The sequence below is a fragment of the Camellia sinensis genome, chromosome 8 (genome assembly GCF_055761805.1).
Source record: "Camellia sinensis isolate YWXY chromosome 8, ASM5576180v1, whole genome shotgun sequence".
Taxonomy (NCBI): Eukaryota; Viridiplantae; Streptophyta; class Magnoliopsida; order Ericales; family Theaceae; genus Camellia; species Camellia sinensis.
The window spans coordinates 172001996-172027239 of record NC_138968.1 but is presented as its reverse complement, the minus strand read 5'-3'; the positions used below and the strand labels follow the sequence as shown (position 1 = coordinate 172027239).

General features: G+C 38.4%; 1 protein-coding gene and 1 long non-coding RNA gene across 5 annotated transcripts; one reads left to right on the top strand and one right to left on the bottom strand.

Annotated features, from left to right (window-relative positions):
- Window positions 1-1053: 1053 nt before the first annotated feature.
- LOC114274489 (Peptidase S24/S26A/S26B/S26C family protein) lies at window positions 1054-23445 on the top strand. 3 transcript variants are annotated; one of them, XR_014338707.1, is made up of 7 exons: window positions 1054-1297; window positions 1394-1618; window positions 4359-4469; window positions 10616-10682; window positions 12458-12545; window positions 22842-22916; window positions 23040-23445. XR_014338707.1 is itself a non-coding variant. In XM_028216433.2 (5 exons), exons 1-4 carry the CDS (start codon window positions 1169-1171, stop codon window positions 10649-10651), a joined length of 501 nt encoding a protein of 166 aa, XP_028072234.1. In that variant the 5' UTR covers window positions 1054-1168; the 3' UTR covers window positions 10652-10682; window positions 14194-14529. The 3 variants fall into 3 exon arrangements, 1 of the variants encoding a protein (XP_028072234.1); XR_014338706.1 differs by lacking the exon at window positions 12458-12545; XM_028216433.2 differs by lacking the exons at window positions 12458-12545; window positions 22842-22916; window positions 23040-23445 and adding an exon at window positions 14194-14529.
- LOC145797321 (uncharacterized) lies at window positions 14029-24929 on the bottom strand. 2 transcript variants are annotated; one of them, XR_014338709.1, is made up of 3 exons: window positions 23935-24902; window positions 23506-23728; window positions 14029-14888 (listed from the first exon to the last, which is right to left on the bottom strand). It is a non-coding gene; the product is annotated as an uncharacterized LOC145797321 (long non-coding RNA). The 2 variants fall into 2 exon arrangements; XR_014338708.1 differs by lacking the exon at window positions 14029-14888 and having other exon boundaries at window positions 23419-23728; window positions 23935-24929.
- Window positions 24930-25244: the final 315 nt, after the last annotated feature.

The following is a 25244-nucleotide window of genomic DNA, read 5'->3' as shown; positions in this document are numbered from 1 at the left end:
TGATGAATTTATTCATATATATGTTGTGTGTTAAATTTTATTGTTAGGCAATGGTTAAATTGTCAAGAGTAACATATTGTTCTTTTAGTGCATGAGCATGAAGACGCTAGATGAGCTTGACACATTGTCTGGAATTCAAAAAGCTATGTTCTCAGATATAAGACGGCGAACTGCAGATCTTTCAATTTCAGTCTTGTGGACTGGGTGGTCTGCTAATCAAGTGGCTCACAGGGTGGTTTCAGCATTGCAGAAGTGTTCCCTACTTCCCGTCTGCTCTGGTGCCGTTCCTCCTAGCTGCTGATGCTTTGATTTCTGTCTTGAAGTCTTCTACTCTTTCCTGTGGTTAAAAAAAGGATCAGATGAATGTATGCTGGCGTAAAATTTCACTTGTCAGGAGATTAGTAAGATGTCACTGATGTCACTGTTTGGAGCTTTTTTGTTTGTTTGTTTGTTTTTAAAAGAGATAAAATCAACTAAAAAAAAAAAAAAATGTTGGCGGAAGTGCTTCGACAAATTTCTTTTTTTTAAAAAAAAAAAAAAGATTTATAACAAAATGAAGTATTGTGAAAGTGATTGAGTTCCCCCTGAGAGATCAGACCACCTCTCCTCCCTCTTCCTTTCCTCTGCCCACCACCCCACTACAATAAACTATAACCTCCCTTCCTTCAAACACATGGAATAGGAACACTTTACAAAGCCAATCCCCAAAAAAAAAGAAAAGAAAACAACGTAGTTGATCCTTTATGTCAGGTAGGTACTTCCACAATTATGGTTGTGTGAATATATATAGAGATTCAACTCAAATATTCGTTTAGGTGAAAAAAATTCAAACTCAACTTTATGTTTAAGTTTAATTTATTTATATTAAGTTAATTTTAACTAACTGGACATGAATCAAACTCTAATAAATTTTTTTATGTACACCTATATTAAATTTAATAGGTAAAATATGATTTTAATAAAATTAAAAATTATTTTTTTACAAGAGTAAAACTCTATCCCTTTAAAAGTTTATTTAAATTTTTTCCTATTTTGTTTTATTTTATTTTTTAGGGTGTGTGTTCATGTTTGTGTTCAATATAAGCTCCCTCACAGGCAACCAAACCGCCAGAGAGTCGCAGCCTTGGCATCAAACCATACACATTCACAGAGAGAGACAGAGAGAGAGATGAGATTGCTAGGTTACTTAGGGCAATGGAGGAACGTAGCGAAAGAGGCAGTGGATCGATCCATGATCGTGGCAAAGTTCCTCTGCTTGCTTCACGTCACCAACAACTACCTCTGTTCCCCAACCCTCGTATGTATTCTAATTCCCCCTGATTTTCCCACCTATTTTCTCGTTAAAATCTTATCAATCAATCGGGACAAACTGAAATTATTCTCTGTGTCTCAGGTTTACGGTCCTAGTATGCTCCCGACCCTGAATCTGACCGGCGACGTGGTTTTAGCCGAATATTTGTCGACCCGGTTCGGCAAGGTGGGACTCGGAGATGTCATCCTTGTTCGGTCCCCTGAAAACCCTACGAGGATTGTCACCAAGCGCATTGTGGGCATGGAAGGCGATACAGTTACTTTCTTGGTGGACCCCATGAACAGTGATCGTTCTCACATCCTGGTGGTATGCAAATTGTTCTTTTTCGCTAAACCTCAATTGGGTTTTTCCATTTTATATTGTATACTAATTGCTAGTTTGTTTGTTTTGTTCAAATTTATGTTACTTTTAGTATGTTATAAGCAATTGTCGTTGTTGTTACTTGGTATACAATCAAATTAATTAGTTTTGCTATTTTTGCAACCTCTTTTGGATAAAGTTCTATCCTCTGTTCAGTTGTAAATTTAAATTTTCAAGCATCTGAGAGAATTTACCAAAACAAATGTGGTGTGCTAGTGTTTATCCAAACAGTGTTGTGTTCAGTTGGAGTGTTGGTGAAAGTGGGATACTCCAAATTCGGGGGTCAAAAAAGGGTTGTATGAAGGAAATTGAGGTTGTCAGCCAAAAAGACAGGGTTTTGACAAGGTATGACTTTTGCCATTGTTTCTGGTAATGGTTTTCTCTTTTGTTCCTCAACTGTCAACCTTCCAACCCAAATGTCCACCATTTTCTCTCCATTAAACTGACCTACCACAAACTATATCTTTTGGAAAACTTACTCCTTTCGTAATTATATATATATATATATATATTTTAACGCCGCGGAGGTTGTTAACAACTCCGCCGGTCCAAAGTCTGGGTTAAGAAAGAGGGTTGTGTGTTAGGTAGCCGACAACTAATAAGAGAAGAAACTATTAAATAAGGAACATGGAAGTACGGTAATACCAAGACTATAGATTCTAGCGCAGGATTAGGAACATTGGAGTAAAGATTGCACTTGAGAAGATGAAAGCAAATAAGATTTTAGGACCCAATGATATTCCTATTGAAGTTTGGAAGTATTTGGGTAAAAAGGGGTTGCTTGGTTGACTAGATTGTTTAGTAAAATTTTGTTGATTAGAAACATGTAAGATGAGTGGAGGAAGAGTATTTAGTGCCAATCTATAAGAATAAAGGAGATGTTCAGAATTGCAATAATTATAGAGGAATCAAGTTAATCTGTCATATAATGAAAGTGTGGGAGGGGGTGATGGAACGCTGATTGCGAGATATAATAGAGGTGTCAGAGAATCAATTTGGGTTTATGCTTGGCAGGTCAATAATGGAGGTGATTTATCTTTTGAGGAGAGTAATAGAAAAGTATAGAGAAAATAAAAGAGACATTCATATAGTGTTTATCAATCTTGAGAAAACATATGATAGAGTGCTCTGGGATATAATATGGTGGGTGTTAAAGAAGAAAGGGGTGACAAAAGGTTACATTGATGTGATTAAGGACATGTATGAAGGGGTGGTGACCACTATTAGAGCGCCTGCTAGAGAGACAAATGATTTTCTATTACTGTAGGGTTACACCAAGGATCTACCTTACGTCCTTATCTTTTTGCTTTAGTTATGGATGAGTTGACGAGAAATATTCAGCATGACGCGCCATGGTGTATGCTTTTTGCAGATGATATTGTGCTAGTGGATGAGACAAGAGAAGGAATTAATACAAAGTTGAAGATTTAGAGAAAAGCTCTTGAATCTAAAGGATTCCGGATAAGCAGAACTAAGACAGAGTACATGAAATGTAAATTTAGTAGCAGTAACAATGAAAGTAGAAGAGAAGTGAAGATTGAGAACCAAAAACTGCCTAAGAGTGAACATTTTCATTATTTAGGATCATTTATCACAACAGTGGGGGAGATTGATGCGGATGTGGCCCATAGGATTAAGGCGGGATGGTGTAAGTGGAAAAGTGCGTCTGGGGTACTGTGCGATAAACGAATACCCACTAGACTAAAAGATAAGTTCTATAGAATGGTTATTAGACTAGCGATGTTGTATGGGACGGAGTGTTGAGCAATTAAGAAATAACATGTAGATAAGATGAGTGTGACTGGGATGAGGATGCTAAGGTGGATGTGTGGCCAGACTAGACAAGACAAGACAGAACTAGGAATGATTGTATTCGGGAATGAATAGGAGTAGCACCAATAGAAGATAAGTTGAGAGAGAATCGATTGAGATGGTTTGATCACATTCAACGCAGACCAACAACAGAGGCAATAGTAAAGAGATGCGATACTGTAATGGTAGATGGAGTATTAGGGGACGGGGTAGGCTTAGATTAACGTTGGCTAGCGTTGTAAATAGATATATGGATCTACTTAATTTGATTAACGAAATGGCCTTTGATAGGGCCGCGTGGAGAAGAAAGATTCATGTAGCCGATCCCATTTTATGAGACTTAAGGCTTGGTTTTGGTTTGGTTATATTAATTTTTTTTGTAACTTCTACAATTCCAACCTTAGATTTTTTGTGGCCTAGGTATCAATTTCAATTTGGGCACAATTCCCTAACATAGATGCCTTCTTGAGTTCCTTCTAGGAAGCACAATATTTTGTGGATTGTTGATAATGTTTTTGGTTGATGGTTTTGTGTTTTATTTATGAATAAAACCATACTTATGAACTTGTATTTTGTGATAGAAAAGAACTGTGAATGGGTTTCTAATGTAAAGGACGAGCTTTACGGTTTATGAACTGCCCCATCTACAATGAACAATCTGACCAAGAAATAACTATTTCTAACTATTTCTCAAAATACTAATCAAACATCTACTGATAACATTACTCGAAAGAATGCAATGAGTTTCTTCTTGAGTATTTACGATTATATATACTTTAGTTTTTACAACCCTGATTATTGTAAAATGTTCGTCTCTTTGGGACCTTATTGTTGAAATGATTCATCTTTTCAATTTTTTGTTATGGATGTATAGGTGCCAAAGGGGCATGTTTGGATTCAGGGTGATAATATTTATGCATCGAAGGATTCACGGCATTTTGGTCCTGTTCCTTACGGCCTTATTCAAGGCAAAGTATGTTGCCGGGTAAGTATCTCTCCTTATCATTGGTTCTTAGATTTTTTTCTTCTTTGTTGCAATTTTTTTTTCTTCGTGAATTTAAATTGTAATAATTATCAATTACCTCTTTATTTCCAGTGTATTTCAGGGATACAAAATTTATAACTGTTATGCAGTCAGTTTTTCAACTTTTTAGTACTCGTAGGGTTAAAGGATGTTAACATGGAGCTGAGGTTATGTAGTTTATACTATCTATCTTTACATGAATAAGTTATCTTCAACATTCCTTGTGTTCACATGCTAACTCTTAAATTGTGCAGTCAACTAGATTAATTTTAGAATACTTTGATCATATCTACTTTGGTCACTGTAACAAGATTAATTAATGGATAGGTTGATTTTATGAGTTACACTCAAAATGACTTGGCAGATACCTGTACTTGCATTTCATGATTTCCATCCCACAAATTTCACAATCTACTACAATTTTACATGTTAGTATTTTCTTTACTTTTGGTGGTTTTGCATCGCATCTGATACGCATTCTGCAGAATGGCTTATCATAAGAAGCATGGTCACTTCTAAGATGGTGGCCTGTCCTTGTCTGACATGTGTTGGACACCACCACTTGTTAGACACTTCCAACAAGTGTTGGATATATGTCCATGCTGGAAATTTGTGTTAATGTATATAATATGATAGTGGTGTTGGTGAAGGATAGTGGCATGTATAGAATATGATAGTGGTGTTGGTGGTAGATAGTGGCATGTATATAATATGATAGTGGTAGATAGTGGTAATATATAATATGTAAGTGGCGTATAATGGGTTATAATGATGTTTGTAATATCTCCTATATAAGGAGTGTCATTTGGTCTTGTAAGATAAGAAGTTTTGAATATAACAGAAATATATTCCTTCTTCCTCATATTTTCGGAGTTCTTCTTCCTCATATTTTCTAAGTTGGTATCAGAGCAACAAAAAACACAGCAGCCCTAAAACCGTCATAGCCATGTCGGAAGTCACGTCCGAAACCACTTCAACCCCTGCCGCTGCCATTCCGGTGAAAACGTCCAACTCTCACTCTGTCCAAATCACCACCATCCGCCTAAATGGTGATAATTTTCTCCGCTGGTCACAATCTGTCCGGATGTATATCCGTGAGCAAGGAAAGATCGGTTACATCACTGGTGACAAGAAGGCTCCTGCTGTTAATGATCCGCTATTCGACAGTTGGGACGCTGAAAACTCCATGGTTATGACATGGTTGGTCAATTCCATGGAGGAGGATATAAGCTCTAATTACATGTGCTATACTACTGCACAAGAATTGTGGGATAATGTTAGTCAGATGTATTCTGACCTAGAAAATCAATCTCAAGTTTTCGAATTAACTTTGAAGTTGGGAGAGATTCGTCAAGGAAATGATTCCGTCACCAAATATTTCAATTCGTTGAAAAGGTTGTGGCAGGATCTTGACATCTTCAACACATACGAATGAAAATCGGTTGACGACTGCAACCACCACAAGAAAACTGTGGAAGACAACCATATTTACAAGTTTCTTGCCGGCCTCAACATTGAGTTCGATGAAGTGCGAGGAAGAATTATTGGCAGACCTCCTCTCCCATCCATTGGCGAAGTATTTGCCGAAGTCAGAAGGGAAGAGAGCCGAAGGAGCGTCATGCTTAAGAAAAAAGGTACTGGTGAATCAATTGAAATTTCTGCTTTAATTAGCGATGTTGCGGCCAACAAGGCTGCAAATTACCAGCGCAGGTTTGATGATAAGCCACGGGTCTGGTGTGATTTTTGCAACAAGCCTCGCCATACACGCGAAACGTGTTGGAAGATCCATGGCAAACCTGTCAACTGGAAAAGCAGCAAACAAGGAGAGAAAAATCGTGGCTTTCCTACCGCTAATGAAGCCGATTCAGGTCCCTTCAACAAAGAGCAGATTGATCAACTCTTAAAGCTGATAAAATCCAACTCCTCATCCGGTACTCCTAGTGTTTTGTTGGCACAAACAGGTAGAAATCCTAAAGCCTTCTCTTGCCTAAACTTCTCTCCGTGGATCATAGATTCCGGTGCCTCCGATCACATGACTAGTTTTTCTCATTTATTTAGTACCTATTTCCCTTGTTCTGGTCATGAAAAAATCAGAATAGCCGATGGTAGTTTTTCACCTATTGCAGGAAAAGGATTTATTAAACTAACTGAGAAAATTAATCTCAATGCTGTTCTTCACGTCCCCAACTTAGCCTGTAACCTTTTGTCTGTCAGTAAACTATCTAAGGATTCTAATTGTCGTGTTACATTTTTTGAATCCCATTGTGAATTTCAGGACCAGAACTCGGGGATGATGATTGGGCGTGCTAGGATGCTTGAAGGTCTTTACTACTTTGATGAAGTACCTGCTAGTAATAAAAAAGCTCAGAGCTTTAATAGTACTAGTTCAATCTCTGTTCAAGAAAAAATAATGCTATGGCACTATAGGCTAGGACATCCTAGTTTTCTTTATCTGAAACATTTATTTCCAGAATTATTTAAAGGGATTGATTGTTCTTCTTTTCATTGTGAAAGTTGCATTTTTGCAAAATTTCATCGCTCTACTTATTTGCCAAAACCTTACCAGGCTTCCAAACCTTTTTATTTGATTCATAATGATGTTTGGGGCCCTTCTAAAATCACTACTCTTTCTGGTAAAAAATGGTTTGTTACATTTATTGATGACCATACCCGCTTATGTTGGATTTATTTGATGAATAAAAAATCTGACGTGAAAAATTTATTCACAAATTTTTACAATATGATTGAAAACCAATTTCAAAACAAAATTGGTATTTTACATTCTGATAATGGAACAGAATATTTCAATGAGCAGTTGGGTGAGTTTTTGGAAAAAAAGGGGATTTTTCATCAATCTACATGTCGGGATACCCCTCAACAAAATGGCATTGCAGAACGAAAAAATAAACATCTACTTGAAGTAGCACGTGCTATAATGTTTTACATGCATGTTCCTAAATATTTATGGGGTGAAGCAATTTTAACAGCCTCTTATTTGATAAACAGAATGCCTACAAAGGTGTTAACATACAAAACACCTTTTCATTGTCTCAAAATTTTTTTTCCTGACACGAGGTTGTTTTCTGATTTACCCACCAAAGTTTTTGGATGTACTGCCTATGTTCATGTTCCCAGTCAATTTCGTTCAAAACTTGACCCTCGTGCTATAAAATGTGTTTTTTTGGGTTATTCCTCAAACAAAAAAGGGTATAAGTGTTTCGATCCTCAAACCAAGAAATTTCATGTGAGTATGGATGTGTCATTTGTGGAAACAAAATCCTATTTCCCCAGCACTTCTCTTCAGGGGGAGACAAGTGGAGTAGAAGACCGTTTTTGGGATATTTCTATCCTGCTCCCCAATGTCATTTATCCTACACAAAAACCACATCTGTCTGATAATGATCACTTAGGAGAACCAAGTTCTATGGTGCCTAGTCAAGAAGATTCTTATTTAGGGGGAGAAGTACTACAAAATGATCTAAATCCTGAGCTTCAGGTTTATACTAGGAAGCGATTTCATCTGAGGAATAATGACCCGAATGTCCACCCAAGTTCTGGCATCGAAATTTTAGGTAATCCTATTCCTTCTATTTCCGACCTTGATGTTCTTATAGCAATTAGGAAAGGTGTCCAAAATTGCATTAAACATCCTATTGCAAATTACCTCTCCTATCAAAGACTGTCTAAAAACCATAGGGCTTTCACATCTAGGATTTCACACTTGTTTGTTCCAAGGAATATACAGGAAGCATTGGATGATCCGAATTGGAAATTAGCAGTCATGGAGGAGATTAATGCTTTAAGGAGAAGTGGTACTTGGGAGATAGTTGATCTACCCAAAGACAAGAAAACAGTTGGGTGTAAATGGGTGTTTACGATAAAATGTAACGCAGATGGAAGCGTTGAGAGATACAAGGCGAGACTGGTGGCTAAAGGCTTCACTCAAACTTATGGGATCGACTATCAGGAGACGTTTGCTCCTGTTGCTAAAATAAATTCCATCAAAGTACTGTTATCTCTTGCAGTAAATTCAGATTGGCCTCTACATCAACTTGACATTAAAAATGCATTTTTCAATGGTGATCTTGAAGAGGAGGTGTTCATGAGCCTACCGCCGGGATTTGAGCAGAGACTTGGAAGCGACAGAGTATGCAGATTGAATAAGTCATTATACGGACTCAAACAATCACCAAGAGCGTGGTTTGAACGCTTTGGGAAGGCAGTTATCAGTTGTGGCTTCTCGCAGAGTCAAGCAGATCACACAATATTTTATAAACATTCAAAAAACAGTAAAATTGCAATTTTGATTGTTTATGTTGATGACATCATTTTAACTGGTAATGATGAAGCAGAGTTAGCAGCCCTCAAAGAGAAACTCGCAAAAGAATTTCACATTAAGGATCTGGGAGCCCTCAAGTATTTCCTCGGAATGAAATTTGCAAGATCCAAGGAAGGTATATTCGTTAATCAGAGAAAATATGTTCTTGATCTCCTTGGAGAAACAGGTATGCTTGGTTGTAAGATGGTGGAGACTCCAATCGAGCCTAACTTGAAGTTACAAGCTGCTAAGGCTGAAGAAGTCAAAGAGAGGGAACAATATCAGCGACTTGTAGGGAAATTGATTTACTTGTCTCATACGCGGCCTGATATTGCCTTTGCAGTCAGCATGGTAAGTCAGTTCATGCACTCACCAGAGGCAGAGCACTTTGAGGCCGTTTATAAGATCTTAAGATATTTGAAAGGAACTCCAGGGAGAGGCTTACTGTTCAAGAAACATGGACATCTTCAAGTTGAAGTATACACAGATGCAGACTGGGCAGGAAGTGTTACAGACAGGAGATCAACATTCGGATACTGCTCCTTTGTAGGTGGGAACCCAGTTACATGGTGGAGTAAAAAACAGAATGTGGTAGCTAGAAGTAGTGCAGAAGCAGAGTTCAGAGCTGTTGCCCATGGAATCTGTGAAGTAATGTGGATTAAAAGAATTCTTGAAGAATTAAAGCTTTCTCACCCGACACCTATGAAGGTCTATTGTGACAACAAAGCAGCTATATCTATAGCTCATAATCCAGTTCTAAATGATCGCACAAAACATATAGAAGTGGATAAACATTTCATCAAGGAGAAAATCAATGCTGGCATAATCTGTATGACCTACCTTCCAACAGGTGAACAATTAGCTGATGTGCTAACGAAGGGACTACACAAGAAGCAATTTGATAAGCTGACTAGCAAGCTGGCTATGGAAGATATCTTCAAACCAGCTTGAGGGGGAGTGCTGGAAATTTGTGTTAATGTATATAATATGATAGTGGTGTTGGTGAAGGATAGTGGCATGTATAGAATATGATAGTGGTGTTGGTGGTAGATAGTGGCATGTATATAATATGATAGTGGTGTTGGTGAAAGATAGTGGCATGTATAGAATATGATAGTGGTGTTGGTGGTAGATAGTGGCATGTATATAATATGATAGTGGTAGATAGTGGTAATATATAATATGTAAGTGGCATATAATGGGTTATAATGATGTTTGTAATATCTCCTATATAAGGAGTGTCATTTGGTCTTGTAAGATAAGAAGTTTTGAATATAACAGAAATATATTCCTTCTTCCTCATATTTTCGGAGTTCTTCTTCCTCATATTTTCTAAGTGTCCAAAATGTCCTATTATTTCAAATTCAGACCCACTTAAGACACTTGGAGGACACATGCGTGTTCATCGCTTAGACACACATGAAGTAGATTACAAGTTTGAATAAAACAACTTGGGATCTAATGATTAAAAAAATAATAGAGATTTATACTTACAAATCCATTGTCCTTCAAATTTTAGAAATTCGTGTTATGTTGTTTGTTTTTATTAAATTTGAATGAAATGATTATACACATGACATTTAATAAATATATAAAATTATAGATATTTTGAATGTCCCCCACTTGTCATGTATTGTATTTTTTGAAAATTATTGTGTTAGCGTATCCGTGTTGTGTCACATGTCCGTGTCCGTGTCTGTGTTTGTGTTTGTGCTTGTGTTTGTGCCTGCCTGTGCTTCTTAGGGCTTAGGTTTTTTGTTATAACATGAATTTTTTATTTTGTCTGCAGGTATGGCCCCCTGATGGCTTCGGGTTGTTGGCATAACAAGTGTAACATCTGTTTTATCTATCTAAAGGTATTCTTGGTTGTTGGCATAATTTTTTTGTTTTTATTTTTTTTTGCTTATTTCGGCCTACGTTAATACTTTGAGAGTAACCAGAATGGCCTCCATTTCCAGTCCAAACATTACTCATCTTTGTTCATAACTACTGTTTTAATCCCTGGTTCAGCGAGAGACTTCTAAGCATATGAATTACAACCAATTGGCTCCGACCAATAATGCCATCCCTTTTTTAATCTTTGTTTCAAGTGATTTTTGGCTTGAAACATAATCAATCTGGACTTATACATTCCCTTGCCATCGCAACCCTTCCAAATGAGTCACAAAATTGCTATTATTAGTTCCACTTCTTGCTTACCTTGGCAGTTCACTCATTTAATCTTCTCACTAGGCACGCCCTTGACCACTCAGTGAGGAAATAGGGCTCCTCCCCTAAGAGATACCTAACTTTCATTCCAAACTATACCCTTTGTATGAGTACAATGAAGCACAGACACTTCTAAGAATGTGGCATATCCATGTCGGACACCAACACTTAGTGGATACTTTCCAACATGTGGCAATAGTCATCCAAATGTGTCCTTTTATTTTTTAAATTTTTTTAGACTCGGACGCTCTTTGGACAATTGGGGGACATACGTGTCCATCACTTGAACACATATGAAACTAATTATAAGTTTGAACAAAATAACTTAGGGTGCAACGATAAAAGAGAAATAATGTAAATTTGTAAAAATTGGTATTTTGTTGCGTTTTTTAATTGTCTTTGAATAATATATTTATATATATATGATCTATTATATATATTTTATGTGTTCCCTATGTGTCGTGTCTTGCATTTTTTGAAAATTACGGTGTCAGCATGTCTGTGTCCATGCTTCTTATATGAGTAAATAGTCAAGGATTAAATGTCTGAAGGTTTACAAGAAATATTCGACAAGACTTTTGTCTGCAAACTATTAAGCATAAATGTTCATCTTGCTTGTTTATAAAGAAAAATTATTAAACATAAATGTAATATACCTTAGCATTGAGTTTCTAAATGCTTAGAGGCATTTGAAGTCTGATTCGATATCCACAACTACTAAGATGCTAAGTTGTTATCAATGTGTTTGGTTTCAGTTTTTTAGATTCAATTTTCTGAAAATTGAGTTTTTTATTTTTTGTTTTTTTTTTTTTTGTTTTTAGTGAATATTTTTAAAATTTAAAGTAATTTTTTTTTAAAACTTTTTTAGATGTACCTTATTTAGATGTATCTAAAAAGTAAAATATTTGTAAAAAAATATTTTTTAAAATCAATAAATAAATACTCAAGAATACGAAAAATGTATTGAATTCTAGTCTCTTTTTTAAATTTTTTTTTTTTGGGTGGTATTTTTGGTATTTAGTGAATTTTCTGAAGTTTTTTTTCACAAATATTATACTTTTTAAGTGTAATTATGTTAGGTGTATCTAAAAATTAAAAAAATTCAAAACAAAAAATTTTAATTTTTTGAAAAGTGAATCCTGAAGATCTAAACTAAACAAACTGAATACTTGTTATTGGGAAGATTCAACCCTATGCCTTGTGTAAGATTTAAGTGAGCACCATATTGGGTTTGGATTAATGCTAAGGTATGGGTAGGTGCATGTACTTAAGAAGGAGAAAGCTGAAACCAAAGTGTTGTAAGATCATTGTCATCGCCATTTTTGCTTCCAGTATTACAAATTTCTCTCCAACACATACTTGGGGACCATTGCCAAAAGGAAGAATGTGCCTTGACTATCAGTTATCTTTGAAATTCCTTCAGAAAATCTCTTTGGCTTGAACTCTGCTGCATCTTCACCCCATATCTCATGATCATGATGAAGCACAACAATTGGCACAAAAAGTTCTAGGTATTTCAAAGGCTGAGACTTTATTAGCTGAGTGATATTCCAAATGTATTGTGCCAGTATACTGTTTGTACCATGATAGAGTGATGTGCCTGTGTACATGCATGGACACACACTCATGAAACATAATGTGTGTGTATATATATGGAACACACAAATATGTGGATAATTATACTTGGATACATACATATACAACTAACTATACATAAGCTAAGAAACATGGACACAGACACCTAACACGACACGGACACTCAAATTTTCAAAAACTGTAGAACACGACATGCTGAGGACACGTGCAAAACATATAATTTTATATGTTTATTATATGCCATGTTTTTAAATATTTAATAGAGACAAGAAAATTACAAAAAATAAATAAATAACTCAGGGTTTGAGCCTTCTAACAAAATAACTCTGAGTTTTTAATTTTATCAATTTAAATCCTAATTTGTTGATTTGTTTTCAATTTAAACCATTCACTTATTTTCGTTAAGTAAAGCCAACCGAAAAAGAGTATTTTAGTTATTAAACTCAATGTAGATATACATAAAATGTCTAAAATACACATTTTCATTGAGTTTAATGACTAAAATACTCATTTTTTCATCGATTTGACTGAATAAAAATAGGCAAATGGTTTAGATTGAAAACAAATCAAAAGCTTAGAATTTAAATTGATAAAATTAAACTCCCAGGGTTTATTTTGTTACAATGGCCAAATTTTGGAATTTTTTTGGTCACATATTTAATTTTATCAAATTTATCAACCTTAGGTATGCTATTTTAGTAAAAAAAAATTAATTTTTTAAAAAAAAAAAAAAAGTCCTCAATGTGTCCCAACGTGTTCAACACGTGTCCATGTCCGACACATGTCGGACACCTATACGTGACCTCCGAAGAGGTGTCCATGCTTCATAGTATATAGGTATACATGTATTTATATGTATACATACAAATATCTATATATCAAGAGAGGTAGCTCGCCATTTTACTTTAAATTTTGGTGCAAGCATATGTTCACAAGTGGTAGTTTGATATGTTCAATAACAACTGAAAATGAAGGTTTTTTTTACTCTTATTTTTCTTTCTTCAGATGCAATTGTGGTAGGTACATAAATTTTTATTCAACTCGTCCGTAGAAAGTGTTAGTTTACCTTTTTGGTGTCATGAATTTTACTAATTATTTTGTGCATTACATGTTTTTTCTATTAAAACAAGTGTATACGTGGAAATCTTACTCAGTTTCATTAATTTGAGACCAAAATCAAAATAAAATCTATGAATATAGAAAATGCTCACAACTTTCAAGTGATTTAACCCATTAAAATCTGGTTTCTTGTCCCTAAACATAATCAAAACCTCTTCTCTAGCAAGAGCTTGCTACGCTTGATGCTTGCTCAGCAAAACTATTGTCCACACAAGCAAAATTGAGGTGGTCTCTTGCCCACACTCCTCCATTACTTCTTCAGTGCTCATTGCCACGTTCTTTTGTTTCCTTTTTTTTGAAGTGCTTTATTTTGTTTGAGTAGTATTTCCATCATCACCATCTTCTCCATCCTTGATTGCTCTCTCTTTTATTGATGATATCTCGTAGTAAAGATCCCATTTCATGATGCATTTCTTTTATCCTCTTGTTTGTTTTCGTTGGCAGAAACCTACATGTGAACAACTTTCGAAAGGATGAAGGCATGAAACGAAGGGGTGGGGGAGGAAAGAAAATATGTTGCTTTTCATTTGTTACTTGTGCTCTTTATTTCAGTTTTCTTTTCCTCAAGTCTAGTTGCTCCGGAGACAAAGGAGAGGAAAAATTAGGAATGTTAGAACTGTTTGAGCTTGGGAATGATTGTCAAAAGATTTGATGTATTATAGACAAATCGAAAATAAATTACCTGGGCTTCATTCATTAGGATTTTAGTAAACTCAGACGAGATCAATCATCTTCTAATTTTGATTTACATGTGATATTGAAAGATGTTAAACCCTCTAATCTCTGAAGACTTTTATCTCAATTCCTACCACAAACTTTTTAACTAAACAAAACTACTCATTGCAGACTAAATAGAAAGTATATGAGCTGGATCTGAAGATATTTTAAGCTTACCTCCAACCTGGGATGTAAACTGAGTGCAAAAGTTGGATTATAAGTTTAGTTTGTTATCTTTGGAGTTGGAATATTCTTTTCCCTCCTTCATAACTACTATCAAATGCTGTCCGAGATATCAGATCAGCAGACAGTTGTGTAAGATCAGGCCATACGTCTAGTTCACATGACACTGTTGTTGAGACTAACTCCTTCCATTTGTTTATCATCTTGCAGCAACTTGAGTACATTGCCAGTACCATATTCTGTAACACCAAAGGAAGAGCCACACAATATCATACTGCTGTGGAAGTTATTTCTTTGGAGGTTGATGCGCCTAGAGGCAATTCAAGGAAAACACATTGTTAAAATTGATGTATTATTGATTGATGTGTTAATTGATATATTTTACAAATGGTGAGTGGCTCATTATATAGGAGAGGGTGAGTGTAGTAGGTGAGGAGTAGGTGGTGGTAGGTGATGGTAAATTGGTGGTAGGTGATGGTAAATTCTAACAGCCCCCCGCAAACTCAAGGAGGATAGAAACTAACCAACTTGAGTTTGAAGAGAGGAACAAAACAAGAAAATACATAAAAATAAAAAAGGATAGGTGACACTGTATGGTCGTGTCAGACCATTGGTGAAGACACTGGATGGTGGTGTCATAACGTTGTAGAGGACACTGTATGGGGGTGTCATAACGTTGTAGAGGACACTGTATGGTGATGTCATAATGGTATAGAGGACACTGGATGGCGGTGTCAGACCGATGTAGAAGACAGTTTATGGGGTCATGTCGGACCGTTGTAGAAAACAGTTTATGGGGTCATGTCGGACCGTTGTAGCAGATAATGTTGTGACAGTTGTTTTGACAGTTTACAGAGTCTTGCTGGACCCTTGTAGAAACTAACCGGAATCAATGTCGGGACAGTTTACAGAGTCTTGTCGGACCCTTGTAGAAACTAACCGGAATCTATGTCGGGACAGTTTACAGAGTCTTGTCGGACCCATTTAAAAGTCGCACCCTCAAAAGGTGTGCCCAATTTTTCAAAAAGGCGTGCCATCAAAAGGCGTGCCCAATTCATAAAAAGGCGTGCCATCAAAAGGCGCGCCCACTTCATCAAAAGACGTGCCGGACATGATGGCGAGGCACGTGAGTGTCTTGGTTGGCGTGCCCGTTTGTCGTCTGGCGTCAAGTGGCGCGCGATACGCGTGGCTGCCTTGGCTATTTAACCAAGACGAAGGCTGAGGCTGAGGCATACCATTCTGAAACCTCTGTGTAAAAATATATTGATGTATATTATTGATTGATGTATTACAAGATTGATAAATTACAATTCCTATACAATCTATATATAGAAGAAAATGTGGTAGTAGGTGTAGTGGAGGTGATAGTGGGTTAGGTGAAGTGGAGTGTGTGGTGAAGTGGAGGTAGGTGAAGTGGAGTGTGTAGTGGAGTAGGTGAAGATAAAGATGGGAAATTCTAACAAGTAGGTGTAGTGGAGGTGATAGTGGGTTAGGTGAAGTGGAGTGTGTGGTGAAGTGGAGGTAGGTGAAGTGGAGTGTGTAGTGGAGTAGGTGAAGGTAAAGATGGGAAATTCTAACAGCCCCCCGCAAACTCAAGGAGGAGAGAAACTAACCAACTTGAGTTTGGAGAGAGTAACAAAACAAGAAAATACATAAAAATAAAAAAGGATAGGAGACACTGTATGGTCGTGTCAGACCGTTGGTGAAGACACTGTATGGGGTGTCATAACGTTGTAGAGGACACTGTATGGTGGTGTCAGACCGATGTAGAAGACAGTTTATGGGGTCATGTCGGACCGTTGTAGAAGACAGTTTATGGGGTCATGTCGGACCGTTGTAGAAGACAATTTGGTGACAGTTTACGGAGTCTTGCTGGACCCTTGTAGAAACTAACCGGAATCAATGTCGGGACAGTTTACAGAGTCTTGTCGGACCCTTGTAGAAACTAACCGGAATCTATGTCGGGACAGGTTACAGAGTCTTGTCGGACCCATAAAGGAGCTAACCGGAATCAATGTCGGGACAGTTTACAGAGTCTTGTCGGACCCTTGTAGAAACTAACCGGAATCTATGTCGGGACAGTTTACAGAGTCTTGTCGGACCCATAAAGGAGCTAACCGGAATCAATGTCGGGACAGTTTACAGAGTCTTGTCGGACCCATGTAAAAGTTGCACCCTCAAAAGGTGTGCCCAATTTGTCAAAAGGCGTGCCATCAAAAGGCGTGCCCACTTTATCAAAAGATGTGCCATGAAAAGGCGTGCCAGGTTGTCGGCGGCAAAAGGCGTGCGATGCGCGTGGCTGCCTCTGTGTCATGGTCTTTATAAACCGAAGCGGAGGAGGCAGAAACTGAGACAGAAAAAAACTGAGAGAAACCTCTGAAAAATTCTTCGTTTTGCTGAGAAAGAGAGGTTTTGCTGAGAAGATACTCTGTAACACTCTCTATAACACTCTGTTGCCCAGAAAAAATGGCTTCGTCTTCCCGCGGGCTGCTCACCCTCTTTCCCGACCTCAACGAGTCCACAGGAGAGAGAACTGGTGCGGTGGCCAGTGAACCTCAACCAAACACCGCAGGGTATACTCCGTTGAACTTTCCGATGCGGTCTGTGGAGCAAAGAATGGCAGTGCTGTCGGATGTGGAGGCCAATCAGTATACTTTGAAGGCATGTGTGGAAAGCATGACGGCGGTCACAAATTTGTCGAACCGGCTGCAGAGTAGGACAAATGAGGTGCAGCATTTAAACTCCCAGCTGGCTCTGCTCCAACGCATGTATAAGGATGCGCGAGCAGAGATCAGTGTGCTAAAGGCAGAAAACAAGGAGCTGAAGCGGAAGGCCACCGTGATGTTCCGATTTGGAGGTCCTCCATATGCTGCAGTGGAGGAGTATGGGGGAGTGAACTTGCTCGGCGGCGTGGAAAACACGGAGGCAGCACCGTCAAGGGCTGCTCAGGACGGAGGCAAGAAGAAGAGACCGGCGGCAGAGTAGAGAAGAAAATCCTGCATGTGGATGTGGTTGTTGTTTTTTTTTTTGTTTTTTTTTTTTTGTTTTTTTTGTGTAAAATGGTGATCGGGGTGAGCCCCTGATATGAATAAAATAGGAGTGTTGGGCAAATATGTAAATTTCGTGGGTTTTTTTTTTTTTTTTTTTTTTTTGTTTTTTATTTTATTTTATTTTTTTGTTTTTTTTTTTAATAAAAAAGAGATATATATATATATATATAAAATAAAGAAAGTGGGAAAGTGGCGGTGGATGCAAAGTGGGTTGGAAAGTGAAAAGATGAGAGAGAGGAGGCATGTGGGTGGAGAATAAAGAAAAGAAAAGAAAAGAAAGGAAAGGGGATCATTGTGTGTTGATCATTACCGAGAGAGAGAGTTTGTGCATGTGGACCTCATTTGAACAGCATGTGTAATGGGTCTTCTTTTGTCAAAAGGCTGACACTGCAGGCCAAGTGGCCTAAGCTCCAATGGAAAAGAACAGGTTGGCTTGATTTTCCCCAAAGACCTTATAGAAGGAACAAACAAGAAAATCGGGGCGTATAAGAGAGAGGCCAAAGCTATTCATGTCTTGTGGTCCCAAAGCACAAGCATCGAGCAAGACATGCCACCCATTTTCCTATGCCATGCTCATCCATTGATAAGAGTAACTAGTTCCTGTAACTCTGGATTGAAGAGGGAACACAAACAGTCCCCTGTTTTTCTGCTTCTTCCTCTTCCTCACAACCATCGTTTTCAATTTTTTTTTTTTTTTCCGAGTGAATTCTCAGTCTAGGCCACGTGAATTCCGCTGACCTGACTCGAGCTCCTCTCTTCTCTGCAACAATAGTCATGGCTTCAACCGCTTCACTCTCGTAGTCATAAACGGTCAAAAGCTTCCGACTAGATTGGAATGGGTATGATTCTGCAAGAAGCTTAAAAGCCGATGACCTGTTTACGGTAAAAAACCATGCAGTAATCGTTTTCAGAGATATTGAGAAAATTCATGATCTTTTTTTTTTTTTTTTTTTTTTTTTTTTTTTTTTTTTTTCATGGAGGATTCCAATTCAGATCCTTCCCCACCATGAAGTAGCTGCGACTTGAGATTCACAGACTTGTAGGACACACCGAAGAATGGAAAATCCGAAGATTGAGGCGGGGGAGAAGAAAAGGAGGATGCAAGACTACGGCAGCCACGAGATCGAAGCCTAAGCTGGAATCTGCGTCTTCGGACTCTTTGGCGGCTGCGTAAGCGTTCCAATCGGCGAGCAAAGACGACGACGATTTCTGCAGATCGTTGCTGCTACTGGGGCCTCCGGCGAACCATGCTTGGACAGTTTTCTGCATAAGCTGGAATCTGCTTCTTCGAGATCTCAGGTAATGAGGTTGAGGTTTGTGCACTGGTATGTGGGTGAGAGTATGGAGGAAGGAGAGAGAGAATTTGAAAATTTGGGTTTGTCCGGCGGACGGCCAAGGTGAGGCTGCCGCCCGCCGGTGAAGCGGAATCACTAATTTCTTAACCTTGCTCTGATACCATGTAAAAATATATTGATGTATATTATTGATTGATGTATTACAAGATTGATAAATTACAATTCCTATACAATCTATATATAGAAGAAAATGTGGTAGTAGGTGTAGTGGAGGTGATAGTGGGTTAGGTGAAGTGGAGTGTGTGGTGAAGTGGAGGTAGGTGAAGTGGAGTGTGTAGTGGAGTAGGTGAAGGTAAAGATGGGAAATTCTAACAAGTAGGTGTAGTGGAGGTGATAGTGGGTTAGGTGAAGTGGAGTGTGTGGTGAAGTGGAGGTAGGTGAAGTGGAGTGTGTAGTGGAGTAGGTGAAGGTAAAGATGGGAAATTCTAACACTCTGAAACCAACCCTTCTCTGAAAAACTCTGCCTCTTCGAAGAGAGAAACTGTGGAACACTTTGTAGCCCAGAAAAATGGCTTCGTCTTCCCGCGGGCTGCTCACCCTCTTTCCCGACCTCAACGAGTCAACGAGAGAGAGAACTGGTGCGGTGGCACTGGAACCTCAACCAAGCGCCCCGGAGTTTGCTCCGTTGAACTTTCCGATGCGGTCTGTGGAGCAAAGAATGGCAGTGCAGTCGGATGTGGAAGCCAATCAGTATACATTGAAGTCATGTGTGGAAACCATGACTGCGGTGACAAACTTGTCGAACCGGCTGCAGAGTAGGGCAAATGAGGTGCAGCAATTAAACTCCCAGCTGGCTCTGCTCCAACGCATGTATAAGGATGCGCGAGCAGAGATAAGCGTGCTACGGGCAGAAAACAAGGAGTTGAAGCGGAAGGCCACCGTGATGTTCCGATTTGGAGGGCCGCCATATGCTGCAGTGGAGGAGCAGGGAGTAGTGATCGTGCCCAGTGGAGTGGGTGACACGGAGGCAACACCGGCAAGGGCCGCCCAGGACGGAGGCAAGAAGAAAAGACCGGCGGCAGAGTAGGTCGGTGGGTGGCCGTCTGCAGAAAAGAAAACAAATATTTTGGTGTTGTGTTTTGGTTTGTTGGTGTTTTTTTGTTTTTTTTTTGTTTTTTTGTTTTTTTTTGTGTAAAATTGTGATCGGGGTTGATCCCGGATATGAATAAAACAAGTGTGTTGTGCAAACTCGAATGGGAGGTGTGGTAATGCAGAAAAAACCACTGAAATGAATGTTGTTTTGTTTTGTTTTGTTTTTTTTTTTTTTTTTTTTTTTTTTTTGTGGTGAAAATAATAATAATAATAATAATAAAAATAAATAAATAAATAAAATATTTCTTTTGCAGGGCACTAATCCATATAGGAGGGGAGAGTGGACAAACCCATGTGAGGGATGGGCCACGTCTTAAGGAAAGTGAGGGATGGGGCGGTGGAGATACATAAAATAAGCTAAAAATTTAAATTGGGTAGTGGGGAGCCGAGTGGGGTGTGGTCAGAGTATTGGAAAAAGGGTGTTTTCCGTGAATAGCTGAACTTTCTTTTCTCTGTGATTGATGTCCCTATTTGAAGCAAGTTGCAACCTACCTTGCCATCAATCCAAGTAGAGGGCATAACAGCGCAAGAACACGGCTTTCTTGCTGGTCTGGTCCCGAAGCACATGAGCAGCCCTCCGGTACTCGCGGTAGTCCAAATAGGACTTGGCCAGAAGGTAAAAGTCACGGTCTACGGCATCGTTATCGTCCTCCAGCACCGGAGTGGACACATACGATACTCCGGCAATCGGCGTCGAAGCGCTCTCATTGGTGCGAAATCGCCGGCGAATACTGGAACTTCCTCGCTGGAATTGAGTGTGAGAGGAGGTGAACTTCGCTGGATCTTGCTCGATTCCCACCAACTGTTCGGATGCCCATTTGGAGTGTGAAATGAGTTTGAAAAGAGAGAGAGAGAGAGTGTGTGTGGAAAACCCTCAGAAAACCCTCGCTTTCCGGTGATCAACAGTCTCACCACCAACACCTGGCAAACCAAGGGAGATCTTCCGTGTACCCCATCTTCAGTCGGGATCCTAAAGCCATGATGATGCAGATCTGCGGTCAAGAGCTTTCTTGGACCTCATCTTCCATGGGTTTTGATTCGAAATAGAAGTGGGAATGGGTCTCACTGTTTGCGAGTGCCAGTAGCATGGCTCGGTCAGCATCAAAGAGCCTGAGGTGACGAATATTCGGAGCCTTGAGGAGGGCCACAACCTGAGTTGGGCTGGGCATGTCAGAGAGGTCTGTGCCTATGTTCACACCAATAAAAGCATCTTCACCAGAAGAAGCAGTAAAGACTGATAAAAGAAGAAGCAGCAGCAATAGACCCATGGATTTTTAGACGTTTTGTATTAGCTCCAAACCTGCAATTTTACTTTTCTCTCTACAACTTGCAGAAAGAGAGAGAGCTATTATTGGAGGAGCTTCACATGTATTTGAGCCATACGTCTTCTCAGAAAGAGAGAGCTGGGTGAACTTGGTGAGACAAGGACTGCGACTCGAAGGAGTTGGGCGTGAAGGTGGTGGATTCGAATAAATTTCAAGGTATGTGTTGAAAAACTCCAGCGGGCAGCGAAGGCAAGGTTGCCGGCCGGCTGCCCGCCGGAAAGAAAGGAGTATAGGCCTAAATCTTATAGCTCTGATACCATGTTAAAATTGATGTATTATTGATTGATGTGTTAATTGATATATTTTACAAATGGTGAGTGGCTCATTATATAGGAGAGGGTGAGTGTAGTAGGTGAGGAGTAGGTGAGGAGTAGGTGGTGGTAGGTGATGGTAAATTGGTGGTAGGTGATGGTAAATTCTAACACACATGAATGCCAAACACAAATAAAAACACTTGCAAATACGTTTTTAATCTTTCTTTCTTTCTACCATTTCTTCCCCTTGTTTATCTTTTTCTTAATTAACCTTTTGATGGGAAACAAAAAAAAGGCATTGGATAAAGGAAAATTGAAGTTTAGTGATTTACTAATTTCTTGGCATTATATTATATTTACTAGGTTTTATTGTTTTATTAGTATTTAATTATTGTAGTTGTTTTGGTAACTTTTATTTGGGTTTCCTAGAACCACCCCACCCCCCCGCCCCGCGTTCTTCTCTTTCTACCTCTTGTCTGTCCAAATGATGGGTAGTGAAAAGGCATTGGTGGAAGAGAAATTGAAGATTAGGGATTTAATGATTTATCCTGGCATTATTTTATGTTTATCAGTCTTTTTGTTGTTGTTGTTGTGGTTTAATTAGTAGTTAATATAAGTTTTTCTTAATTTTTGGCATCTTTAATTAGGATTTTTTGGATACCCATAGATAGGCCTCTATGTAATAGGCTTTGCAGACTTGAATTGGATATTGACTAATCGAAATATTTGATTTGGGACTGTATTCCCTGTTTTACTCCTCCCCTCCTCTTCTCTTTCGACCTATTTTATCTCTCTCTTTCTTTCTCTTCTTCTCCTCTACTGCCTACTGGTGCAGCACCACCTTCGGGCAGTTTCAGTGGAGTGTATTTTGAAAGAAGTGCTAAAAAACTGGTTATAAATTGAGCATTGATGAAACAAAGATTTTAAGATGGATGAGCTGATAGCTTGGAAAGGATAGACAGATCCCATCTAAAGTTATATACTGTATGTTCTAATGATATTTTTCCTAAAAACTGGAGTGAGTTTATTCTTTTTGTAGTGTTGCATCAGTCAATTCAGTTCCAAGCTCCAAGCTTGAGCTTCTTTTGAAAAATCTTTCCAAATAAATGCTGTCAGGATCAAGTGCATTGTTACATGGATGACAACGTGGATCGACTATGATACTCTTGCCCCTCAGTCTATTTGTCATAGGTAATCTTTCTCTGCATAACATCTTTACATCCGTAGTATAAAGGCACATTTGGAAATAGTTTGAGGAAACTGTACATATTTTCCCACAACACTTTTGGATGATGAATTCTATTCTCTTCTTAGGTCACCTAGTTCATCTAGTAGAGATGGCGGATCACAGGCCAATTTGCATATTGACAAATTGGCAAGGAAAACTGGTCAAACTCAGGCAAATCTGCAGACTTCTTTAGAAATTCAGCTGCAACCAACTGTGAGCTGCCTCATGTGTGAAACTCATGGTACGAAGTCGCACCATGACACTCCTACTCGTGCTCATGAATGAGCCTCCCAGGTATTTAAACTGTGATCTCTCATCAATAGGCGAAAAGCCATACCACTAGGCTGATGTTGAACACCTTGCTATGAATTGTGCCTTCGTTTTATTTATCATAAGGAAAGCATATGTAAATTGTAATTTAATATTGCATACAGTATATATTAATTACTTTTATTAAAATACTAATATATAAAAAAGTTGTGAAACCATTAATAATATGTATAATATCAACATATATGAATTTATATATATTGATCCTCTGGAGGCACTCACGCTCTCAAGATATTTTTGGAAAAGTTGCTCTCGCCTCTGCCCCTGCTCCTGCTTCTGTAGTTGCTCTGTGATTTGGTGATTCAGTGCTTTCCCATTTAGCGTGTACTTTCTAGTTTTTGAAGGCAACCAAAAGACTTCGTCTTGGGATGCTGGTAGAGGTTGTAGTGAAGATGAGGTAAGAGTTTTAGTTGTAATCTCTCTCATCTCTCTCATGTTCTTTGTCCTGGCCAGTGTTAGCATAATGCTTAGAAAGGGAAGATACATAGTATTATAGGTTTAATTCTGGTACATAAAAAAGAGGTAGTAGTAAGAAAAATGACTTAACTATTGGGAATCAATGGGTAGCTTTAAAAAAAAAAAAAAAAAAAAGAAAGAAAAAAACTCTTCCATTCCTTGAAAGTGTAGAACATTAAAAAGACCACAAATTACCTTCAATTTTTCTAAACGGAAAGCTGGGTTGAGAAGGGTTCTGTGCTTAGCCCACTTCTCACCTTCACGCCCTAGAAGTCCCGTCTGTAGCAGCTGCCCAAGTGGATTCAACTTTGGCTTTTGAAAGACATCATTTTGAAACAAGATTTCCTTTATCAGATTAGGTTCCATAATGTTCACTCTTGGTGTTGTGCCCATCCATATAAAATAACCCTTACATGAAAGTATTTTGGCCAATTGTTTGCCGGCTGAGAAATTAGTGAGAACATACTGAGAAAACTTACTCCGATCTCATTGTTTACATGAAAACATTTTTTTTTATCGGCAAAAGTCAGTTGTTATTAGTTAAACTAGCATCTACGGGAGGTAGTCTCCCCACCCTAGCAAAATACAAAATGCTTGCCTTCTAATTTAACCCCCTTTAAGGAGAGTTAAATCCATGACTTCCCTGACTGAGTCCTTAAGAGAGTCATGCTAGGCCTGGTTGGTTTATTTGCATGAAAACATACCATGAAGTTTGCAAATGTTGGTGGAACAGTAGGACACAAGGCATAATATCTTTAGAGGACTTGTCCATGGGTTTGGATTGTGCTTCTTTTATCATTGACATCATTTCTTTGGCATCTCCATACAACAGTTTATAGGGATTTCCCTTGAAACCTTGCTGTCTCAGACACTTCTCTAGCTGCTTTGGCCTCAACATACCTTCTTTTGTCATTGACATCAATTCTTTGGCATCTCCGTACAACAGTTTGTTGGGATTTTCCTTGAAACCTTGCTCTCTCAGACACTTCTCTAGCTGCTTTGGCCTCAACCATACCCAGTTCACTACCCTCCATAGGCATGTAAGCAAAGCAACCAAAACCAAGGTGATAATAATGGAGGTTACCATGACTTCCATCATCATTGGGAAGAGAGAGAGAGAGAGAGAGAGAGTTGGTTAGTTGGTCCTTATAGAGAGAGGGCACAATGAAGAGTTCAGATATTCTAAAGTTAAGTAGTTGAGTAATTTGCGAAGTATACATACACACGAGCCTCTTCTCCAACAGAAAATTTGGTCTATAAACCCATTTTGCTTTGTTTTATTTGTAGTAATAAACGACCACAGCGTTTGTTTACTTTGTCAAAACTGAAAATTCTTGAAGAAGCCGCGATTGATTGCACAACATATATTTATATATCTTTAATTTATCAAAAAGAAAAAAATATATATATTTAAGTGGGAGAATCAAAATCACTACGGAAATATAGTGTTAGAGACTTGTTTTACATCGCTCAGATGTCAATTGATTTAAAGTTAATGCTTTCAA

Bases quoted from the DNA above. Each gene is read 5' to 3' on its own strand.
- LOC114274489 (XM_028216433.2), top strand. From the start codon at position 1,169: ATGAGATTGCTAGGTTACTTAGGGCAATGGAGGAACGTAGCGAAAGAG. The intron at 1,619-4,358 runs GTATGCAAATTG...ATGGATGTATAG, and splicing joins ATCGTTCTCACATCCTGGTG to GTGCCAAAGGGGCATGTTTG. The intron at 4,470-10,615 runs GTAAGTATCTCT...TTTTGTCTGCAG, and splicing joins AAGGCAAAGTATGTTGCCGG to GTATGGCCCCCTGATGGCTT.